At 36.2% G+C, this 19,929-nt stretch overlaps 2 protein-coding genes across 2 annotated transcripts in view; one reads left to right on the top strand and one right to left on the bottom strand.

The window, feature by feature from the left end:
- Positions 1-7,923: 7,923 nt before the first annotated feature.
- The window catches only part of LOC133539048 (transcription termination factor 4, mitochondrial-like), a 60,082-nt gene continuing 48,076 nt past the window's right edge, over positions 7,924-19,929 (bottom strand). Inside the window, exon 2 of the mRNA XM_061881078.1 lies at positions 7,924-8,865. Coding sequence (XP_061737062.1) covers positions 7,987-8,391 — 405 coding nt within the window. The 5' untranslated portion in view covers positions 8,392-8,865 and the 3' untranslated portion in view covers positions 7,924-7,986. The remainder of the gene's footprint in view (positions 8,866-19,929) is intronic.
- The window catches only part of inpp4b (inositol polyphosphate-4-phosphatase type II B), a 469,469-nt gene continuing 467,728 nt past the window's right edge, over positions 18,189-19,929 (top strand). Inside the window, exon 1 of the mRNA XM_061881076.1 lies at positions 18,189-18,272. The gene's annotated coding sequence lies outside the window, so the exon portion shown is untranslated. The remainder of the gene's footprint in view (positions 18,273-19,929) is intronic.

Genomic DNA, 19,929 nt, shown 5'->3' with positions numbered 1-19,929 from the left:
TTTGGCAACGTTTAATCAATGTTTGCCTCTGACGTTGATTTGACCATTGATTTTTTGGTCATTTCCCAACCAATATTCCACAACACAAATACCACATTGGAATAACATGCTTTTGGATGACTTTTAATCAATTCCAGGTTCAATGTTGATTTGACCATTGACATTTGGTCATTTCCCAAACAGTATTTTACAACACAGATACAACATTGAAACAACATGCTTTTTAGCAACGTTTAATCAATGTTGGGTTCTGACGTTCATTTGACAATTGACATTTGGTCATTTCCCAAACGATATTTTACAACATTGAAACAACATGCTTTTTGCCAACGTTTAATCAATGTTGGGTTCTGACGTTCATTTGACCATTGGATTTTGGTCAATTCCCAAACAATTTTCAACAACACAAATACAACGTTGAAACAACATGCTTTTTGACAATGTTTAATCCATGTTGGGTTCTGACGTTCATTTGACCATTGGATTTTGGTCAATTCCCAAACAATTTTCAACAACACAAATACAACGTTGAAACAACATGCTTTTTGACAATGTTTAATCCATGTTGGGTTCTGCTGACGTCGATTTGACCGTTGACATTCGGTCGTTTCCCAAACAAACAACATGGATCCAACGTTTTCTCAATTCTCCAACACAACTATTTTTGCGATGTACAAAAATATAAATGTACGTGCAATCAACGTTGTATCGATGCCTTGTGCCTGCTGGGATGCTAAAATACGTGGTCGTGTTAGCGCGGGCGGTCAAACAACACGGGCGGCGCCCCCAAGCTGAGTCGTCGACGGCCATGTCAGGCTGGTCCCTGACAGTTTGATTGTGTTCTAGTTTTTTCCTGTCAGCGCTCTTTATTTCGTTGGTTTCCTGTCTTTCTCCATGAGCGCTGTTTCCCCTCATCTTCGGCTAATTGGCGCCTGGCCACACCTGTTGTCAATCAGCCCGCTCCTATTTGAACCTGTTTTGTCCTCCAGTCGAGTGCTGGATTACTGTATTGGATTGTCGTTACTACGTGTCGTGTCGTGTCAATGGAGCGTTGCGGTAAGCCATATTTGGTAGCGGTTTGTAGCTTACTGTCTTTTGTTCCCTGCTTCAAAGTTCTGTTTGATCATAGCCAAGTTTGTTATCCGCCTCGTGCACGCTTTTTGTTTGTACCCTTTTGGTTTTGTTTTTGTTTTGTTTTTGGCTGAGAGTTGGTAGGCGGCCGAAAGTGGAGTCGGCTCTCTTGGTTGCTTTGTTGGGTCTGCTCCTGTCTCTGGCCATGCTCCCTCCACCCCAGCGGACGATGGCGTGGAACACCGCAGAGACCACCACAGTGTATATGTTTCTTTTACTTTTTATTCATAGCTGTATGTAGAAGTGGCTGCTTGTATCCGCTGCTTTAATGTCTTTAATGTCCTTTGTTTTCTTTGATGTTTGATGTTTCTACTATGGCTATGAGTTGTTGTTGTTTTTTTCCCTTGGCCTCAGTCTGGACCCCCTCTCCTGGGGCCCATGCTTAGACTGATTTTTTTTTATTATCAATCAATCAATCAATCAATGTTTATTTATATAGCCCCAAATCACAAATGTCTCAAAGGACTGCACAAATCATTACGACTACAACATCCTCGGAAGAACCCACAAAAGGGCAAGGAAAACTCACACCCAGTGGGCAGGGAGAATTCACATCCAGTGGGACGCCAGTGACAATGCTGACTATGAGAAACCTTGGAGAGGACCTCAGATGTGGGCAACCCCCCCCCTCTAGGGGACCGAAAGCAATGGATGTCGAGCGGGTCTAAGATGATACTGTGAAAGTTCAATCCATAGTGGCTCCAACACAGCCGCGAGAGTTCAGTTCAAAGCGGATCCAAGACAGCAGCGAGAGTCCCGTCCACAGGAAACCATCTCAAGCGGAGGCGGATCAGCAGCTTAGAGATGTCCCCAACCGATACACAGGCGAGCGGTCCATCCTGGGTCTCGACTCTGGACAGCCAGTACTTCATCCATGGTCATCGGACCGGACCCCCTCCACAAGGGAGGGGGGGACATAGGAGAAAGAAAAGAAGCGGCAGATCAACTGGTCTAAAAAGGAGGTCTATTTAAAGGCTAGAGTATACAGATGAGTTTTAAGGTGAGACTTAAATGCTTCTACTGAGGTAGTATCTCCAACTGTTACCGGGAGGGCATTCCAGAGTACTGGAGCCCGAACGGAAAACGCTCTATAGCCCGCAGACTTTTTTTGGGCTCTAGGAATCACTAATAAGCCGGAGTCTTTTGAAGGCAGATTTCTTGCCGGGACATATGGTACAATACAATCGGCAAGATAGGCTGTCATCATCCATCCATCCATTTTCTACCGCTTGTCCCTTATGGGGTCGCGGGGGGCGCTGGCGCCTATCTCAGCTACAATCGGGCGGAAGGCGGGGTACACCCTGGACAAGTCGCCACCTCATCGCAGGGCCAGGCTGTCATCATATTTTATTTTATTTTAATCTTCTCTGCATCTTGGGGTTCGTCACAAACTCTCCTAAAAAGCGTCCCGATGAACCGGAAGAGGGCTAAATGATGGTTTTAAATCCTTTAGCATTAATTAAAGGCCTACTGAAATGAGATTTTCTTATTTAAACGGAGATAGCAGGTCCATTCTATGCGTCATACTTGATCATTTTGCCATATTGCCATATTTTTGCTGAAAGGACGATAAAGTTTGCAACTTTTTGGCGCTAATAAAAAAGCCTTGCCTGTACCGGAAGTAGCAGACGATGTACGCGTGACGTCACGGGTTGTGGAGCTCCTCACATCTGAACATTGTTTACAATCATGGCCACCAGCAACGAGAGCGATTCGGGACAAGAAAGCGACGATTTCCCCATTACTTTGAGCGAGGATGAAAGATTCATGGATGAGGAAAGTGAAAGTGAAGGACTAGAAAAAAAAAAAAGAGATGAGGGCAGTGGGAGCGATTCAGATGTTAAAAGACACATTTACTAGGATAATTCTGGAAAATCCCATCCATCCATCCATCATCTTCCGCTTATCCGAGGTCGGGTCGCGGGGGCAACAGCCTAAGCAGGGAAACCCAGACTTCCCTCTCCCCAGCCACTTCGTCTAGCTCTTCCCGGGGGATCCCGAGGCGTTCCCAGGCCAGCCGGGAGACATAGGGAACGTAGATCGACCGGTAAATTGAGAGCTTTGCCTTCCGGCTCAGCTCCTTCTTCACCACAACGGATCGGTACAACGTCCGCATTACTGAAGACGCCGCACCGATCCGCCTGTCGATCTCACGATCCACTCTTCCCTCACTCGTGAACAAGACTCCTAGGTACTTGAACTCCTCCACTTGGGGCAGGGTCTCCTCCCCAACCCGGAGATGGCACTCCACCCTTTTCCGGGCGAAAACCATGGACTCGGACTTGGAGGTGCTGATTCTCATTCCGGTCGCTTCACACTCGGCTGCGAACCGATCCAGTGAGAGCTGAAGATCCCGGTCAGATGAAGCCATCAGGACCACATTATCTGCAAAAAGCAGAGACCTAATCCTGCGGTTACCAAACTGGAACCCTGGAAAATCCCTTATCTGCTTATTGTGTTACTAGTGTTTTAGTGAGATTATATGGTCGTACCTGAAAGTCGAAGGGGTGTGGTGACCGCCAGTGTCTCTGAGGGAAGCAGCGTTTTTCAACGAGGAAAGGCAGCCGGGCTGAGATTTCTTTTTCTTCCCCCCTCCTCCACTGTGTAAGCATACGACGGTCAGGGGCGGCCGGTGGAAAGAGGCAAGAGAGTCCGCAGCTGCAGAAGGAACGACGCATGCTCTCCGCTCATGTTTACAGTAAGAGCTGACTTAATACCACCATTTTCTCACCAAAACCTGCCGGTTGACATGTGGTAGGGCAGTGGTCCCCAACCTTTTTCTATCCGCGGACCGGTCAACGCTTAATAATTTGTTCCATGGCCCGGGGGGGTAGTTGGGGTAGTTGGGGGGGGGCAGGGGGTCCTATTTTAATTTTTTATTTTTTCTTTGTCATGAAACAGGGACGTTTTTGTGGTTGGTGCACTAATTGTAAGTGTATTTTGTGTGTTTTATGTTGATTTAATTAAAAAAAAAAAAAGTTTTTCACTTTTTATTTTTTTAAATAAAAATGAATAAAAATGATTCTGCGGCCCGGTACCAAGCTGTGGTTGGGGACCACTGTGGTAGGGAACAATGTTTGCTTGACCGCTCTGTTCCACAGTAAAGCTTCACCGTCATCTTTCGGGAATGTAAACAAGGAAACACCGGCTGTGTTTGTGTTGCTAAAGACGGCCGCAATACACCGCTTCCCACCTACATCTTTCTTCTTTGACGTCTCCATTATTAATTCAACAAATTGCAAAAGATTCAGCAATGCAGATGCACAGAATACTGTGTAATTATGCGATTAAAGCAGACGATTTGAAGCAGATTGCGTGGTCGGTAGTAGTGGGTTTCAGTAGGCCTTTAAATCTGCCATTGCGGACACACCGTCTCCCAATCCTGCACACAATTTAATAAATTGCCCTCGGAGGGGTGTGGTGACCGCCAGAGTTTGAGAGGGAAGCAACGTTTCTCGACGAGGCAAGGCAGCCGGGTTGAGATTTTTTTTCCCCCTCCTCCACGATGTAAGCATCCGACGGTCAGGGGCGGCCGATGGGAAGAGGCAAGAGAGTCCGCAGCTGCAGAAGGAGAGACGCAAGTTCTCCGCTCATGTCTACGGTTAGAATCGACTTAATACCACCATTTTCTCACCGAAACCTGCCGGTTGACATGTGGTAGGGAACCATGTTCGCTTGACCGCTCTGTTCCATAGTAAAGCTTCACCGTCATCTTTCGGGAATGTAAACAAGGAAACATTAGCTGTGTTTGTGTTGCTAAAGGCAGCCGCTTCCCACCTACATCTTTCTTCTTTGACGTCTCCATTATTAATTGAACAAATTGCAAAAGATTCAGCAACGCAGATGTCCAGAATACTGTGTAATTATGCGATAAAAGCAGACGATTTAAAGCAGATTGCGTGGTCGGTAGTAGTGGGTTTCAGTAGGCCTTTAAGTCTGCCTTTGCGGACACACCGCCTCCCAATCCTGCACGCAATTTAATAAATTACCCTCTATCGCGCCGCCCGGATCCCGCCTCCACCCCCCCCCCCCCCCCCCGACCCCCCGCTGGGGGCCACCTACAGACAGAGCTTGATAGATTGGAGCCCACAGCCCGATGAAAGTGCACTGCAGCAGGCAGGCACAGCTCATTTGCTGCCGGCTCCTCTGGGAGTCACAACAGCGTGGCGCCTGCAGGCCGCCCCCCCCCACTCCCGCCGAGCTCATTTGCATATTCATAATGCCACTGGATATCGATTAGAAGCAGCGCACCTGTGCCACCGTTCCTCCCTGCCGAGAGCGGGCGCCTAATCTGTCGACGGATGTAATTATCGCAATCAAGACGCCGCGCGTTTATTTTGGTCCGGTTGCTGCTCAAGCGTCTTTGTCTGAAAGGCTGAGCGGCCGTGGCGGGGGTCCTTTGGACAAACTGTGCCAGCACATGCTGCGAGTCATCACCTTCCGGACGTCACACACTCACGATGGAACCACGGGACTGATGCAAATGCCACCTTGGCAGGACTAGTTCTGCACCTGTTGACCTGGCTCGGTTCAGTCGGGCATAGCAGACTGCAGCATATGTCCATCCCTCCATTTTCTACCACTTGTCCCTTTTTGGGGTGGCAGGGGGGTGCTGGAGCCTATCTCAGCTGCATTTGGGCGGAAGGCGGGGTAGACCCTAGAACAGGGGTCAGCAACCTTTCTGAAACCAAGAGCTACTTCTTGGGTACTGATTAATGCCAAGGGTTACCAGTTTGATACACACTTCAATAAATCGCTAATTTGCTCAATTTACCTTTAATAAAAAAAATTATATATATATTAAAAAAATGGGTATTTCTGTCTGTCATTCCGTCGTACATTTTTTTTTCTTTTTACGGAAGGTATTTTGTAGGGAATAAATGATGAAAAAAACACTTAATTGAACGGTTTAAAAGAGGAGAAAACACGAAAAAAATGAAAATTACATTTTGAAACATAGTTTATCTTCAATTTCGACTCTTTAAAATTCAAAATACAACCGAAAAAAATGAAGAGAAAAACTAGCTAATTCGAATCTGTTTGAAAAAATAAAAAAAATAATTTATGGAACATCATTAGTAATTTTTCCTGATTAAGATTAGATTTAGAATTTTGATGACATGTTTTAAATAGGTTAAAATCCAATCTGCACTTTGTTAAAATATATATAAAATTGGACCAAGCTATATTTCTAACAAAGACAAATCATTATTTCTTCTAGATTTTTCCAAAACAAAAATTTAAAAATAAATTCAAAAGACTTTGAAATAAGATTAAAATTTGATTCTACATATTTTCTAGATTTGCCAGAATATATTTTCTTGAATTTTAATCATAATAGGTTTGAAGAAATATTTTACAAATATTCTTTGATGAAAAAACAGAAGCTAAAATGAAGAATTAAATTAAAATGTATTTATTATTATTTACAATAAAACAAATACATTTACTAGAACATTGATTTAAATCGTCAGGAAAGAAGAGGAAGGAATTTAAAAGGTAAAAAGGTATATGTGTTTAAAAATCCTAAAATCATTTTTAAGGTTGGATTTTTTCTCTAAAATTATCTTTCTGAAAGTTATAAGAAGCAAATAAAAATAAAAAAATGAATGTATTTAAACAAGTGAAGACCAAGTCTTTAAAATATTTTCTTGGATTTTCTAATTCTATTTGAGTTTTGTCTCTTAGAATTAAAAATGTCGAGCAAGGCGAGACCAGCTTGCTAGTAAATAAGTACAATTTTTTAAAAATAGAGGCAGCTCACTGGTAAGTGCTGCTATTTGAGATATTTTTAGAACAGGCCAGCGGGCGACTCATCTGGCCCTTACGGGCTACCTGGTGCCCGCGGGCTCCCCGTTGGTGACCCCCTGCTCGAGACAAGTCGCCACCTCATCGCAGGGCCAACACAGATAGACAGACAACATTTCACACTCACATTCACACACTAGGGACCATTTAGTGTTGCCAATCAACCTATCCCCAGGTGCATGTCTTTGGAGGTGGGAGAAGCCGGAGTACCCGGAGGAACCCACACATTCATGGGGAGAACATGCAAACTTCACACAAAAAGATCCCGAGCCTGGGATTGAACCCAGGACTAATCAGGACCTTCGTATTGTGAGGCAGACGCACTAACCCCTCTTCCACCGTGCTGCTAATGGAGTCCAAAAACTAACAAACATAATCAAGACCACAGAACATGGCAGAACCCACACCAAACTGTCATGTCTGTGTGATCATGTTTTGTTTTAGTCATGTTTTGTTTGTTTTTTGGACAATCAGTTCCTGTTTTTGCACTTCCTTGTTTATTTAGTTTCCATGATTACCCATTAGTTTTCACCTGTCCTCATGTCACGCACCTGTCTCACGTTTTGCACTCGCAGACCTGTTTTCACTGATCATGTCACTGCTATTTAAGCCGGTCTGTTTCTGCTGTTTCTGTCGTTCGTCCTGGCAACATCACCACCTATCACCTGCTACCCACCTTGTAATGAACCATGCCAATGAACCATGTCCCGTTCTCGTTCCTCTCCAAGTAAGCTTTTCATTATTTATGCCATAGTGCAAGTTTTTGTTTTATGTTCATAGTTTTGCCTTAGTGCAAGTTTTTTTTTCACTGCCAAGTTTTTGTACCTCCTTGTGAGCGCCTTTTGTTTGTTCCTGTTTTTTAGTAGTTGTAGTGTTAAAATAAAAGATGTCTGTGACAGTTTCTTACTGTCGTCGCTCGGGTTCAGCAGACCACCAAAGAAGGACATCTCTTTAGCAGGTTTGACTTCTTTATTTTGCAATAAAGCTTGGCTGCAGTTTGGATCGCTTTTCAGCTCCTTCCTCCACTGCTTGTTCGCCGGTTGTTTTTCAGCCGCCGCCGTCGTCGTCGTCGTCGTCGTCGTCGTCGTCGTCGTCGTCGTCGTCGTCGTCGTCGTCGTCGTCGTCGTCGTCGTCGTCGTCGTCGTCGTCGTCTTCTGCTTTCTGCCGCTCTTGCTCTTCGCGCACTGCGGACACTCCAACTCCTTCTCTGATCTCTCCTCCTACTCCCCTTTTATACAGCAGGAGTTGATGAGTTAATTGTGTGCAGGTGTGTGTGCCACGCACCTGATTTAGATTGTGGAGGCATTGCTCCCAGCAAGCCCCGCCTCTCCGCTTCAAGCATCCTCCACCTCCTTGCCGCCATCTTGGGCAGGGCACGCTGTCGGCCCGTTGGCTCCGCCTCTCCACAATGTCTCTACCTTCACGCCATCTACGGTCCAAGTTCACTTGCATCTCGGGAAAACAACCACCTCATAGTCCACGCGTTGACACAAACAAGAATGACAAACACATTTCGGCAGAACATCCGCACTGTAACACAACATAAAGACAACCGCACACATACCCAGAAGTCCTTGCAGCTCTAACTCTTCCAGGACACTACAATATACTCTATCTACAACCAATAAGTGTAATGTCCATTTCGCTCCTAAATTGTAAACTAAAGTCTACCCAGGCAGGTAGAATCCGTGCAGTCCTTTATGAAAAACCTCATTACGCCGAATGATCGTCCAAAATGCGAGTTTCCACGGCCCATTAGCGGAGTTGATGAGCCTCGCCGGCTGAGGCCGCTCGTGTCCGATCCTCCCTCGTCGTCACATTTTGATGTCGGGGCGTCTTGCAGATGTTTCCTCTCCCGCTCGAGCCAAAGTGATGAACGAGACGGATGAGGGAGTCACTCCTCCAGCCATCGTCTCAACGGGAGTCCTGGAGGACGATAGATAAGTGGGAAGTCCGACATTGACACTCACAAAGATTGCGGCGTGTTTTTGCATAATCTGTAAAGAGTTGTTGCATCCATCATTGTTGGCTTTATTAATGACAGGCTGGCTCGGAATAACTTTCCACACAACGAGCGGTCATGCGTTCCTGTCATGGACTGTGGAACCTCGACTTGCAAACCTGATTGGTTCTTGAACAGGGTTGGTAAGTCAAATTTTGCAGAGTGAAGCACATTTCTCCAAAAGAAACGATGTAAATATGTCCCATATTTTAGTGAAGGTTTGTGTAGTAAGAAACAATGTTAATGTAATCATACGAAACAATGTAAATATGAATAATGGTCCATATTTTGGTGGTGTGTATGATAATAAATAATGTAAGAAACTACGTTAAGTAATCATAAGAAACAATGTCAATATGAATAATGGTCCATATTTTAGTGTAGGTTTGTATAAGAAACAATGTAAATGTAATCATTAGAAACAATGTCAATATGAATAATGGTTCATATTTTAGTGTAGGTTTGTATAAGAAACAATGTAAATGTAAATGTAATCATAAGAAACAATGTAAACATGAATAATGGTCCGTATCTTATTTAAGGTTTGTATAATAAACAATGTAAGAAACAATTTACAGTAAATGTAATCACAACAAATAATGCAAATATGAATAATGGTCCATATTTTAGTGAAGGTTTGTATAATAAACATTGTAAGAAACAACGTAATGTAATCATATAAAACAATGTCAATTTGAATAATGGTCCATATTTTAGTGGTTTGTATGATAATAAACAATGTAAGAAACAATGTAAATATGAATAATGGTCCATATTTTGGTGGTGTGTATGGTAATAAATGATGTAAAAAACTACGTTATGTAATCATAAGAAACAATGTCGATATGAATAATGGTCCATATTTTAGCGTAGGTTTGTATAAGAAACAATGTAAATGTAAATGTGATCATAAGAAACAATGTAAACATGAATAATGGTCAGTATCTTATTTAAGGTTTGTATAATAAACAATGCAAGAAACAATTTACAGTAAATGTAATCACAACAAATAATGCAAATATGAATAATGGTCCATATTTTGGTGAAGGTTTGTATAATAGAAATTGTAAGAAACAACGTAATATAATCATATGAAACAATGTCAATTTAAATAATGGTCCATATTTTAGTGGTTTGTATGATAATAAACAATGTAAGAAACAATGTAAATATGAATAATGGTCCATATTTTGGTGGTGTGTATAGTAATAACTAATGTAAGAAACAATGTTATGTAATCATAAGAAACAATGTCAATATGAATAATGGTCCATATTTTAGTGTAGGTTTGTATAAGAAACAATGTAAATGTAATCATAAACAATGTAAACATGAATAATGGTCCGTATCTTATTTAAGGTTTGTATAATAAACAATGTGAGAAACAATTTACAGTAAATGTAATCACAACAAATAATGCAAATATGAATAATGGTCCATAATTTAGTGAAGGTTTGTCTAATAAACATTGTAAGAAACAACGTAATGTAATCATATGAAACAATGTCAATTTGAATAATGGTCCATATTTTAGTCAAGGTTTGTATGATAAGAAACAATATAAATATAATTATAAGAAACGATGCAAATATGAACAATGGTCTGTATTTTAGTGAAGGTTTGTGTAATAATGTAAGAAAACGACGTAATGTAATCATAATAAAGAATGCAAATGTTCATAATGGTTCATATTTTAGTGGTTTGTATGATAATAAACAATATGAGAAACAATGTAAAGGTAATCATAAAAACTATGTAAATATGAATAATGGTCCTTATTTTGGTGGTTTGTATGATAATAAACAATGAAAGAAACAATGTAAATGGAATCATAAGAAATAATGCATTAATGATTAATGGTCCATATTTTAGTCAAGGTTTGTATAATAAACAATGTAAGAAACAATGTAAATGTAATCATTGTATAAATAATGGTCCATATTTTAGTCAAGGTTTACATAATAATGTAAAAAAAAGAATGTAATATAATAATAAGAAACAATGTTAATGGTCCATATTTTAGTGGTTTGTATGATAATATACAGTGTATATGTGATGTAATCATAAGAAACATTGCAAATATGAATAATGGTCTATATTTTAGTTATGTGTATGATAATAAACAATGTAAGAAACAATTTAAATGTAATGTAATCAGAAGAAACAATGTCAATATGAATAATGGTCCATATTTTAGTGTAGGTTTGTATAAGAAGCAATGTAAGAAACAAATGTAAATGTTATCATAAGAAACAATGCAAATATGAACAATGGTCTGTATTTTAGTGAAGGTTTGTGTAATAATGTAAGAAACGACGTAATGTAATCATTAGAAACAATGCAAATGTTCATAATGGTCCATATTTTAGTGGTTTGTATGATAATAAACAATGTAAGAAACAATATAAATGTGGTCATAAGAAACAGTGTAAATATTAAAAATGGTCTAATGTAAAAAAACAACATAATTTAATTGTAGAAAACAATGTAAACATGAATAATGGTCTATATTTTAGTGGCGTGTATGATAATAAACAACGTAAGAAACAATGTAAATGTAATCATAAGAAACAATGGAAATATGAAAAATGGTCTAATGTAATAAAAAAACAATGTAATTGTGGGAAACAATGTAAATATGAATAATGGTCTATATTTTAGTGGTGTGTATGATAATAAACAATGTAAAAAACAATTTAGATGTAATATAATCATACAAAACAATGCAAATATGAATAATGGTCTATATTTTAGTGAAGGTTTGTGTAATAAACGATGTACGAAACATGATGTAATCATAAGAAACAATGTAAATATGAATAATGGTCCATATTTTAGCCGTTTGTATAATGTAAACAATGTAATGTAATCAGAAGAAACAATGTAAATATGCATAATGGTCCATAGTTTAGTGGTGTGTATGATAATATACAGTGTAAATGTGATGTAATCATAAGAAACATTGCAAATATGAATAATGGTCTATATTTTAGTGATGTGTATGATAATAAACAATGTGAGAAACAATTTAAATGTAATGTAATCATAAGAAACAAGGCAAACATGAATAATCGTCCCTATTTTAGTGAAGGTTTGTATAAGAAACAATGTACAAAACAACATGATGTAATCATAAGAAACAATGTAAATATGAATAACGGTCCATATTTTAGTAGTGTGTATGATAAACAACGTAAGAAACAATTTAATGTAATGTAATCATAAGAAACAATGCAAATATGAATAATGGTCCATATTTTAGTGAAGGTTTGTATAAGAAACAATGTACGAAACATGATGTAATCATAAACAATGTAAATATGAATAATTGTCCATATTTTAGTGAAGGTTTGTATAATGTAAAAAACAATGTAATGTAATCAGAAGAAACAATGTAAATATGCATAATGGTCCATAGTTTAGTGGTGTGTATGATAATAAACAGTGTATATGTGATGTAATCATAAGAAACAATGCAAATATGAATAATGGTCTATATTTTAGTAAAGGTTTGTATAATAAACAATGTAGGAAACAACGTGATGTATTCATAAGAAACAATGCAAATATGAATAATGGTCTATATTTTAGTGGTGTGTATGACAATAAACAATGTAAGAAACATTTTAAATGTAATGTAATCATAAGAAACAATGCATATAGGAATAACGGTCTATATTTTAGTCAAGGTTTGTATAATAAACAATGTAAGAAACAATGCAAATTCAAACCGTTTGTATAAATAATCGTCCATATTTTAGTCAAGGTTTATATAATAATGTAAAAAAAAGAATGTAATGTAACAATAAGAAACAATGTTAATGGTCCATATTTTAGTGGTGTGTATGATAATAAACAATGTACAAAACAATGTAAATGTAAATGTATTCATAAGAAACAATGCAAATATGATTATTGGTTTATATTTTAGTGAAGGTTTGTATAATAAACAATGTGAGAAACAACGTAATGTAATCATAAGAAACAATGTAAATATGAATGATCGTCCATATTTAATAAAAGTTATTATAATAAAAAATGTGAGAAACAACTTTATGTAATCATAAGAAACAATGTAAATATGAATAATGGTCCATATTTTAGTGGTGTGTATGATAATAAACAATGTAGGAAACAATTTAAATGTAATGTAATCATAAGAAACAATGCAAATTTTAGTGAAGGTTTGTATGTTAAACAATATAAGAAACAACGTAATGTAGTCTTACGAAACAATGTAAATATGAATAATCGTCCATATTTTAATCAAGGTTTGTATGATAAAAATGTAAGAAACAACTTTATGTAATTAGAAGAAACAATGTCAATATGAATAATGGTCCATATTTTAGCGTAGGTTTGTATAAGAAGCAATGTAAGAAACAATGTAAATGTAATCATAAGAAACAATGTAAATATGAAGAATGATCCATGTTTTAGTGAAGGTTTGTATAATAAACATTGGAAGAAACAACGTCATGTAATTGTCAGGCTCTCCCCTGACAGTTTATCTATGTTTTAGTTTTTTCCTCTGCATTTGCCTGTTTCCTATGTGTTTAGTATTTCCTGTCCTTAGTTCCTGTTTAGTGCTCTTATTTTGGTCCAGCTTCCTGTTTGTCTCCCCATGTCCTGTTTTCACTCAGCTGCGGCTGATTGGCATCTGGTCACACCTGATGTCAATCGGCCAGCTCCTGTTTTACCTGCTTTGTTCCTCCAGTCAGGGCTGGATCATTGTATTGTATTGTCCTTGCCTCATGTCCCTCTTGTGTCGTTTGTTACAGCTACTACCTGTCATGCTACAGTTTGTCCTGGTCGTCGTAGCGGTAAGCTGTTTCTGTTGGCATTAGTTAGTTCCAGTTTTTATGTTTGCTATCCACTAGCTTCCATGCTAGAGTTCTTTTTTGTTTTTCTAGCTCCCAGGGCTAGCTCTCTTACTTTGTTATTCCGCCCACGTGCGTGCTTTTTGTTTGTTCTTGTGTAGTTTTAATTAAATCAGGTTTTCACATGCTATGCCTGCCTCCGTCTCTGCATCTTGGGGTTCATCAACAAATAACTCTGACAGTAATCATATGAAACAATGTCAATTTGAATAATGGTCCATATTTTGGTCAAGGTTTGAATGATAAGAAACAATATAAATGTAATTATAAGAAACAATGCAAATATGAACAGAGGTCTGTATTTTAGTGAAGGTTTGTGTAATAATGTAAGAAACGACGTAATGTAATCATAAGAAACAATGCAAATGTTCATAATGGTCCATATTTTAGTGGTTTGTATGATAATAAAACATGTAAGAAACAATGTAAATGTGATCATAAGAAACAATGTAAATATGAAAAATGGTCTAATGCAAAAAAAACATAATGTAATTCTAGGAAACAACGTAAATATCAATCAATCAATCAATGTTTACTTATATAGCCCTAAATCACTAGTGTCTCAAAGGGCTGCACAAATATGAATAATTGTCTATATTTTAGTGGTGTGTATGATAATAAACAATGTAAGAAACAATTTAAATACAATGTAATCATAAGAAACAATGCAAATATGAATAATGGTCCATATTTTAGTGAAGGTTTGTATAAGAAACAATGTACGAAACATGATTTAATCATAAGAAACAATGTGCATATGAATAATGGTCCATATTTTAGTGGTGTGTATGATAAACAATTTAAATGTAATGTAATCATAAGAAACAATGCAAATATGAATAATGGTTCATATTTTAGTGAATGTTTGTATAAGAAACAATGTACAAAACATGTAATCATAAGCAACAATGTAAATATGAATAATGGTCCGTATTTTAGTGGTGTGTATGATAAACAATGTAAGAAACAATTTAAATGTAATGTAATCATAAGAAACAATGCAAATATGAATAACGATCCATATTTTAGTGAAGGTGTGTTTGTATAAGAAACAATGTACAAAACATGTAATCATAAAAAAACTATGTAAATATGAAAAATGGTCCATATTTTAGTGAAGGTTTGTATAATGTAAAAAACAATGTAATGTAATCAGAAGAAACAATGTAAATATGCATAATGGTCCACAGTTTAGTGGTGTGTATGATAATAAACAGTGTATATGTGATGTAATCATAAGAAACAATGCAAATATGAATAATGGTCTATATTTTAGTAAAGGTTTGTATAATAAACAATGTAGGAAACAACGTGATGTATTCATAAGAAAAAATGCAAATATGAACAATGGTCTATATTTTAGTGCTGTGTATGATGATAAACAATGTAAGAAACAATTTAAATGTAATGTAATCATAAGAAACAATGCTAATAGGAATAATGGTCCATATTTTAGTGAAGGTTTGTATAAGAAACAATGTACAAAACATGATGTAATCATAAGAAACAATGGAAATATGAATAATGGTCCATATTTTAGTAGTGTATGATAAACAATGTAAGAAACAATTTAAATGGAATGTAATAAGAAACAATGCAAATATGAATAATGGTCCATATTTTAGTGAAGGTTTGTATAAGAAACAATGTACAAAACAACATGATTTAATGATAAGAAACAATGTAAATATGAATAATGGTCCATATTTTAGTAGTGTGTATGTTAAACAATGTAAGAAACAATTTTAATGGAATGTAATCATAAGAAACAATGCAAATATGAATAATGGTCCATATTTTAGTGAAGGTTTGTATAAGAAACAATGTACAAAACATGATTTAATCATAAGAAACAATGCAGATATGAATAATGGTCCATATTTTAGTGAAGGTTTGTATAAGAAACAATGTACAAAACATGTAATGATAAGAAACAATGTAAATATGAATAAAGGTCCATATTTTAGTAGTGTGTATGATAAACAACGTAAGAAACAACATGATTTAATGATAAGAAACAATGTAAATATGAATAATGGTCCATATTTTAGTAGTGTGTATGTTAAACAATGTAAGAAACAATTTAAATGTAATGTAATCATAAGAAACAATGTAAATATGAATAATGGTCCATATTTTAGTGAAGGTTTGTATAAGAAACAATGTTCAAAACAACATGATTTAATCATAAGAAACAATGTAAATATGAATAATGGTCCATATTTTAGTATTGTGTATGATAAACAACGTAAGAAACAATTTAAATGTAATGTAATCATAAGAAACAATGCAAATATGAAAAATGGTCCATATTTTAGTGAAGGTTTGTATAAGAAACAATGTACAAAACATGTAATCATAAGAAACAATGCAAATATGAATAATAGGCCATATTTTAGTAACGGTTTGTATAATGTAAAAAACAATGTAATGTAATCAGAAGAAACAATGTAAATATGCATAATGGTCCATAGTTTAGTGGTGTGTATGATAATAAACAGCGTATATGTGAAGTAATCATAAGAAACAATGCAAATATGAATAATGGTCTATATTTTAGTGAAGGTTTGTGTAATAAACAATGTAGGAAAAAATGTGATGTATTCATAAGAAACAATGCAAATATGAACAATGGTCTATATTCTAGTGGTGTGTATGATAAACAATGTAAGAAACAATTTAAATGTAATGTAATCATAAGAAATAATGCAAATATGAATAATGGTCGATATTTTAGTGAAGGTTTGTATAAGAAACAATGTACAAAACAACATGATGTAATCATAAGAAACAATGTAAATATGAATAATGGTCCATATTTTAGTGGTGTGTACGATAAACAATGTAAGAAACAATTTAAATGTAATGTAATCATAAGAAACAATGCAAATATGAATAACGGTCCATATTTTAGGGAAGGTTTGTATAAGAAACAATGTACAAAACAACATGTAATCATAAAAAAACAATGTAAATATGAAAAATGGTCCATATTTTAGTGAAGGTTTGTATAATGTAAAAAACAATGTAATGTAATCAGAAGAAACAATGTAAATATGCATAATGGTCCACAGTTTAGTGGTGTGTATGATAATAAACAGTGTAAATGTGATGTAATCATAAGAAACAATGCAAATAGGAATAATGGTCCATATTTTACTGAAGGTTTGTATAAGAGACAATGTACAAAACATGATGTAATCATAAGAAACAATGTACAAAACAACATGTAATCATAAAAAACAATGTAAATATGAATAATGGTCCGTATTTTAGTAGTGTGTATGATAAACAACGTAAGAAACAATTTAAATGTAATGTAATCATAAGAAACAATGCAAATATGAACAATGGTCCATATTTTAGTGAAGGTTCGTATAAGAAACAATGTAAATATGAATAATGGTCCATATTTTAGTGAAGGTTTGTATAATGTAAAAAACTATGTAATGTAATCGGAAGAAACAATGTAAATATGCATAATGGTCCATAGTTTAGTGGTGTGTATGATAATAAACAGTGTAAATGTGATGTAATCATAAGAAACAATGTAAATATGAATAATGGTCCATATTTTAGTGAAGGTTTGTATAATGTAAAAAACAATGTAATGTAATCAGAAGAAACAATGTAAATATGCATAATGGTCCATAGTTTAGTGGTGTGTATGATAATAAACAGTGTAAATGTGATGTAATCATAAGAAACAATGCAAACATGAATAATGGTCGATATTTTAGTGAAGGTTTGTATAATAAACAATGTAGGAAACAATGTGAAGTATTCATAAGAAACAATGCAAATATGAATAATGGTTGTCAAGTGAGGCTACACGGTGGCAGAGGGGTTAGTGCATCTGCCTCACAATACGAAGGTCCTGCAGTCCTGGGTTCAATCCCCGGCTCGGGATCTTTCTGTGTGGAGTTCGCATGTTCTCCCCCCGACTGCGTGGGTTCCCTCCGGGTACTCCGGCTTCCTCCCACCTCCAAAGACATGCACTTGGGGATAGGCCCCTCCCACTTCCAAAGACATGCACCTGGGGATAGGTTAATTGGCAACACTAAATGGTCCCTAGTGTGTGAATGTTGTCTGTCTATCTGTGTTGGCCCTGTGATGAGGTGGCGACTTGTCCAGGGTGTACCCCGCCTTCCGCCCGATTGTAGCTGAGATAGGCACCAGTGCCCCCTGTGACCCCAAAAGGGAATAAGTGGTAGAAAATGGATGGATAGTCAAAGTAGAGAGCAGCACAAACACCACTGATGTGTAGCGCACACTCCAGGCCTGAAGGGGCAGCAGTGAGAGCTGAGGGCTGAACATCTCCAGCTGCTTCCAACAGATTGGCTTGATTGAACTCACCTGTTCACCTGCTCAGAGCACATGCTCATAATGTTTGTGCTTCAGTCCAGTCGCCCCTTTTTGACATTCTGCTAGGAGGAAGGAAGACGCAACTGGTGAGGAAACCAAGGGAAAAAAGTGCTTGTTTGAGAATGTTTAAAGAAAATAATTTCACTGATGTTTACAAAATTGTTTAAGTTAACAAAGTAAATGTAAAAAAGTTATTGGAGATATTTAAAATTATTCTTAAAGCTGGGCCCTATCAGCGGAAACAAACGTTGGTTGGATTGATTTAAAGGAACACAAAGCATGTATTATGACGTATGTTTATGAAACACTCTTTTTCTCTGTTTGCTTAAGGTTATCAACCTATTCAACTATTCATTCTGTTCATCCATTCATTCACACCGATAAGCCACTTTATTTTATTGCTTCAAATCAATAAATCACAGGGAAAGATGATTGAGTTGTCCCTTTGTGTCCTCGAGTCCAACTGGCCCTTTCAAGTTTGGGCACAGCTGTTAAAAAACCCCAAAGAACTTGACAATGGTCTATATTTTAGTGAAGGTTTATATAATAATGTAAGAAACAATGTGATGTAATCATAAGACACAATGTAAATATGAAAAATGGTCCATATTTTAGTCGATGCATGTAAAATAATGTAAGATACAACATAATTTAATCATAAGGCACAATGTAAATATGAAAAATTGTCCATATTTTAGTGAAGGTTTTTATAATGTAAGAAACAATGTGATTTAATCATAAGACTCAATGTAAATATGAAAAATGGTCAATATTTTAGTCGATGCATGTAAAATGTAAGAAAAAACATAATTTATTCATAAGACACAATGTACATATGAAAAATGGTCCATATTTTAGTGAAGGTTTTTATAATGTAAGAAACAATGTACATGAAATAAGAAACAATGCAAATATGAAAAATGGTCCGTATTTTAGTCGATGCATGTAAAATAATGTAAGAAACATAATGTAATCAGAAGACACAATGTAAATATGAAAAATGGTCCATATTTTAGTGAAGGTTCTTATAATAATGTAAGAAACAATGTACATGAAATAAGAAACAATGCAAATATGAAAAATTGTCTATTTTAGCGAAAGTTTGTAAAAGAATGTAAGGAACGTGATGTAATAAGACACAATGTAAATATGAAAAATGGTCCATATTTTATTGAAGGTTTTTATAATAAACAATGTAAGAAACAACAAAAGAATAGAAGATTAAAATAGAATTTAAAAAATCGGTCTTAGCCTGGGCCCTGGAGTGGGGGTGCAGACTGAGGCCAAGGGGAAAAAAAAAAAAAAGAAAAAAAATATGAAAAATGTTCCAGATTTTAGTGAAGGTTTTTATAATAGTGTAAGAAACAACATAATGTAATCATAAGACACAATGTAAATATGAAAAATGGTCCAGATTTTAGTGAAGGTTTTTATAATAAACAATGTAAGAAACAATGTACATGTAATAAGAAACAATGCAAATATGAAAAAGGTCTATTTTAGCAAAGGTTTTTAAAATACAGAATGTAAGGAATGTGAGTTAATCATAAGACACAATGTAAATATTAATAATGGTGCATATTATAGTGAAGGTTTGTATAATGTAAAAAACAACTATGTAATGTAATCGTAGGAAACAATGTAAATATGAATAAAAGTCCATATTTTAGTGTTGTATGTTAAACAATGTACATGTAATGTAATTATAAGAAACATCGCAAATATGAATAATGGTCCATATTT

Source organism: Nerophis ophidion, linkage group LG20, assembly GCF_033978795.1.
Source record: "Nerophis ophidion isolate RoL-2023_Sa linkage group LG20, RoL_Noph_v1.0, whole genome shotgun sequence".
Classification (NCBI taxonomy): domain Eukaryota; kingdom Metazoa; phylum Chordata; class Actinopteri; order Syngnathiformes; family Syngnathidae; genus Nerophis; species Nerophis ophidion.
This window is presented reverse-complemented; position numbering and strand designations above follow the sequence as displayed.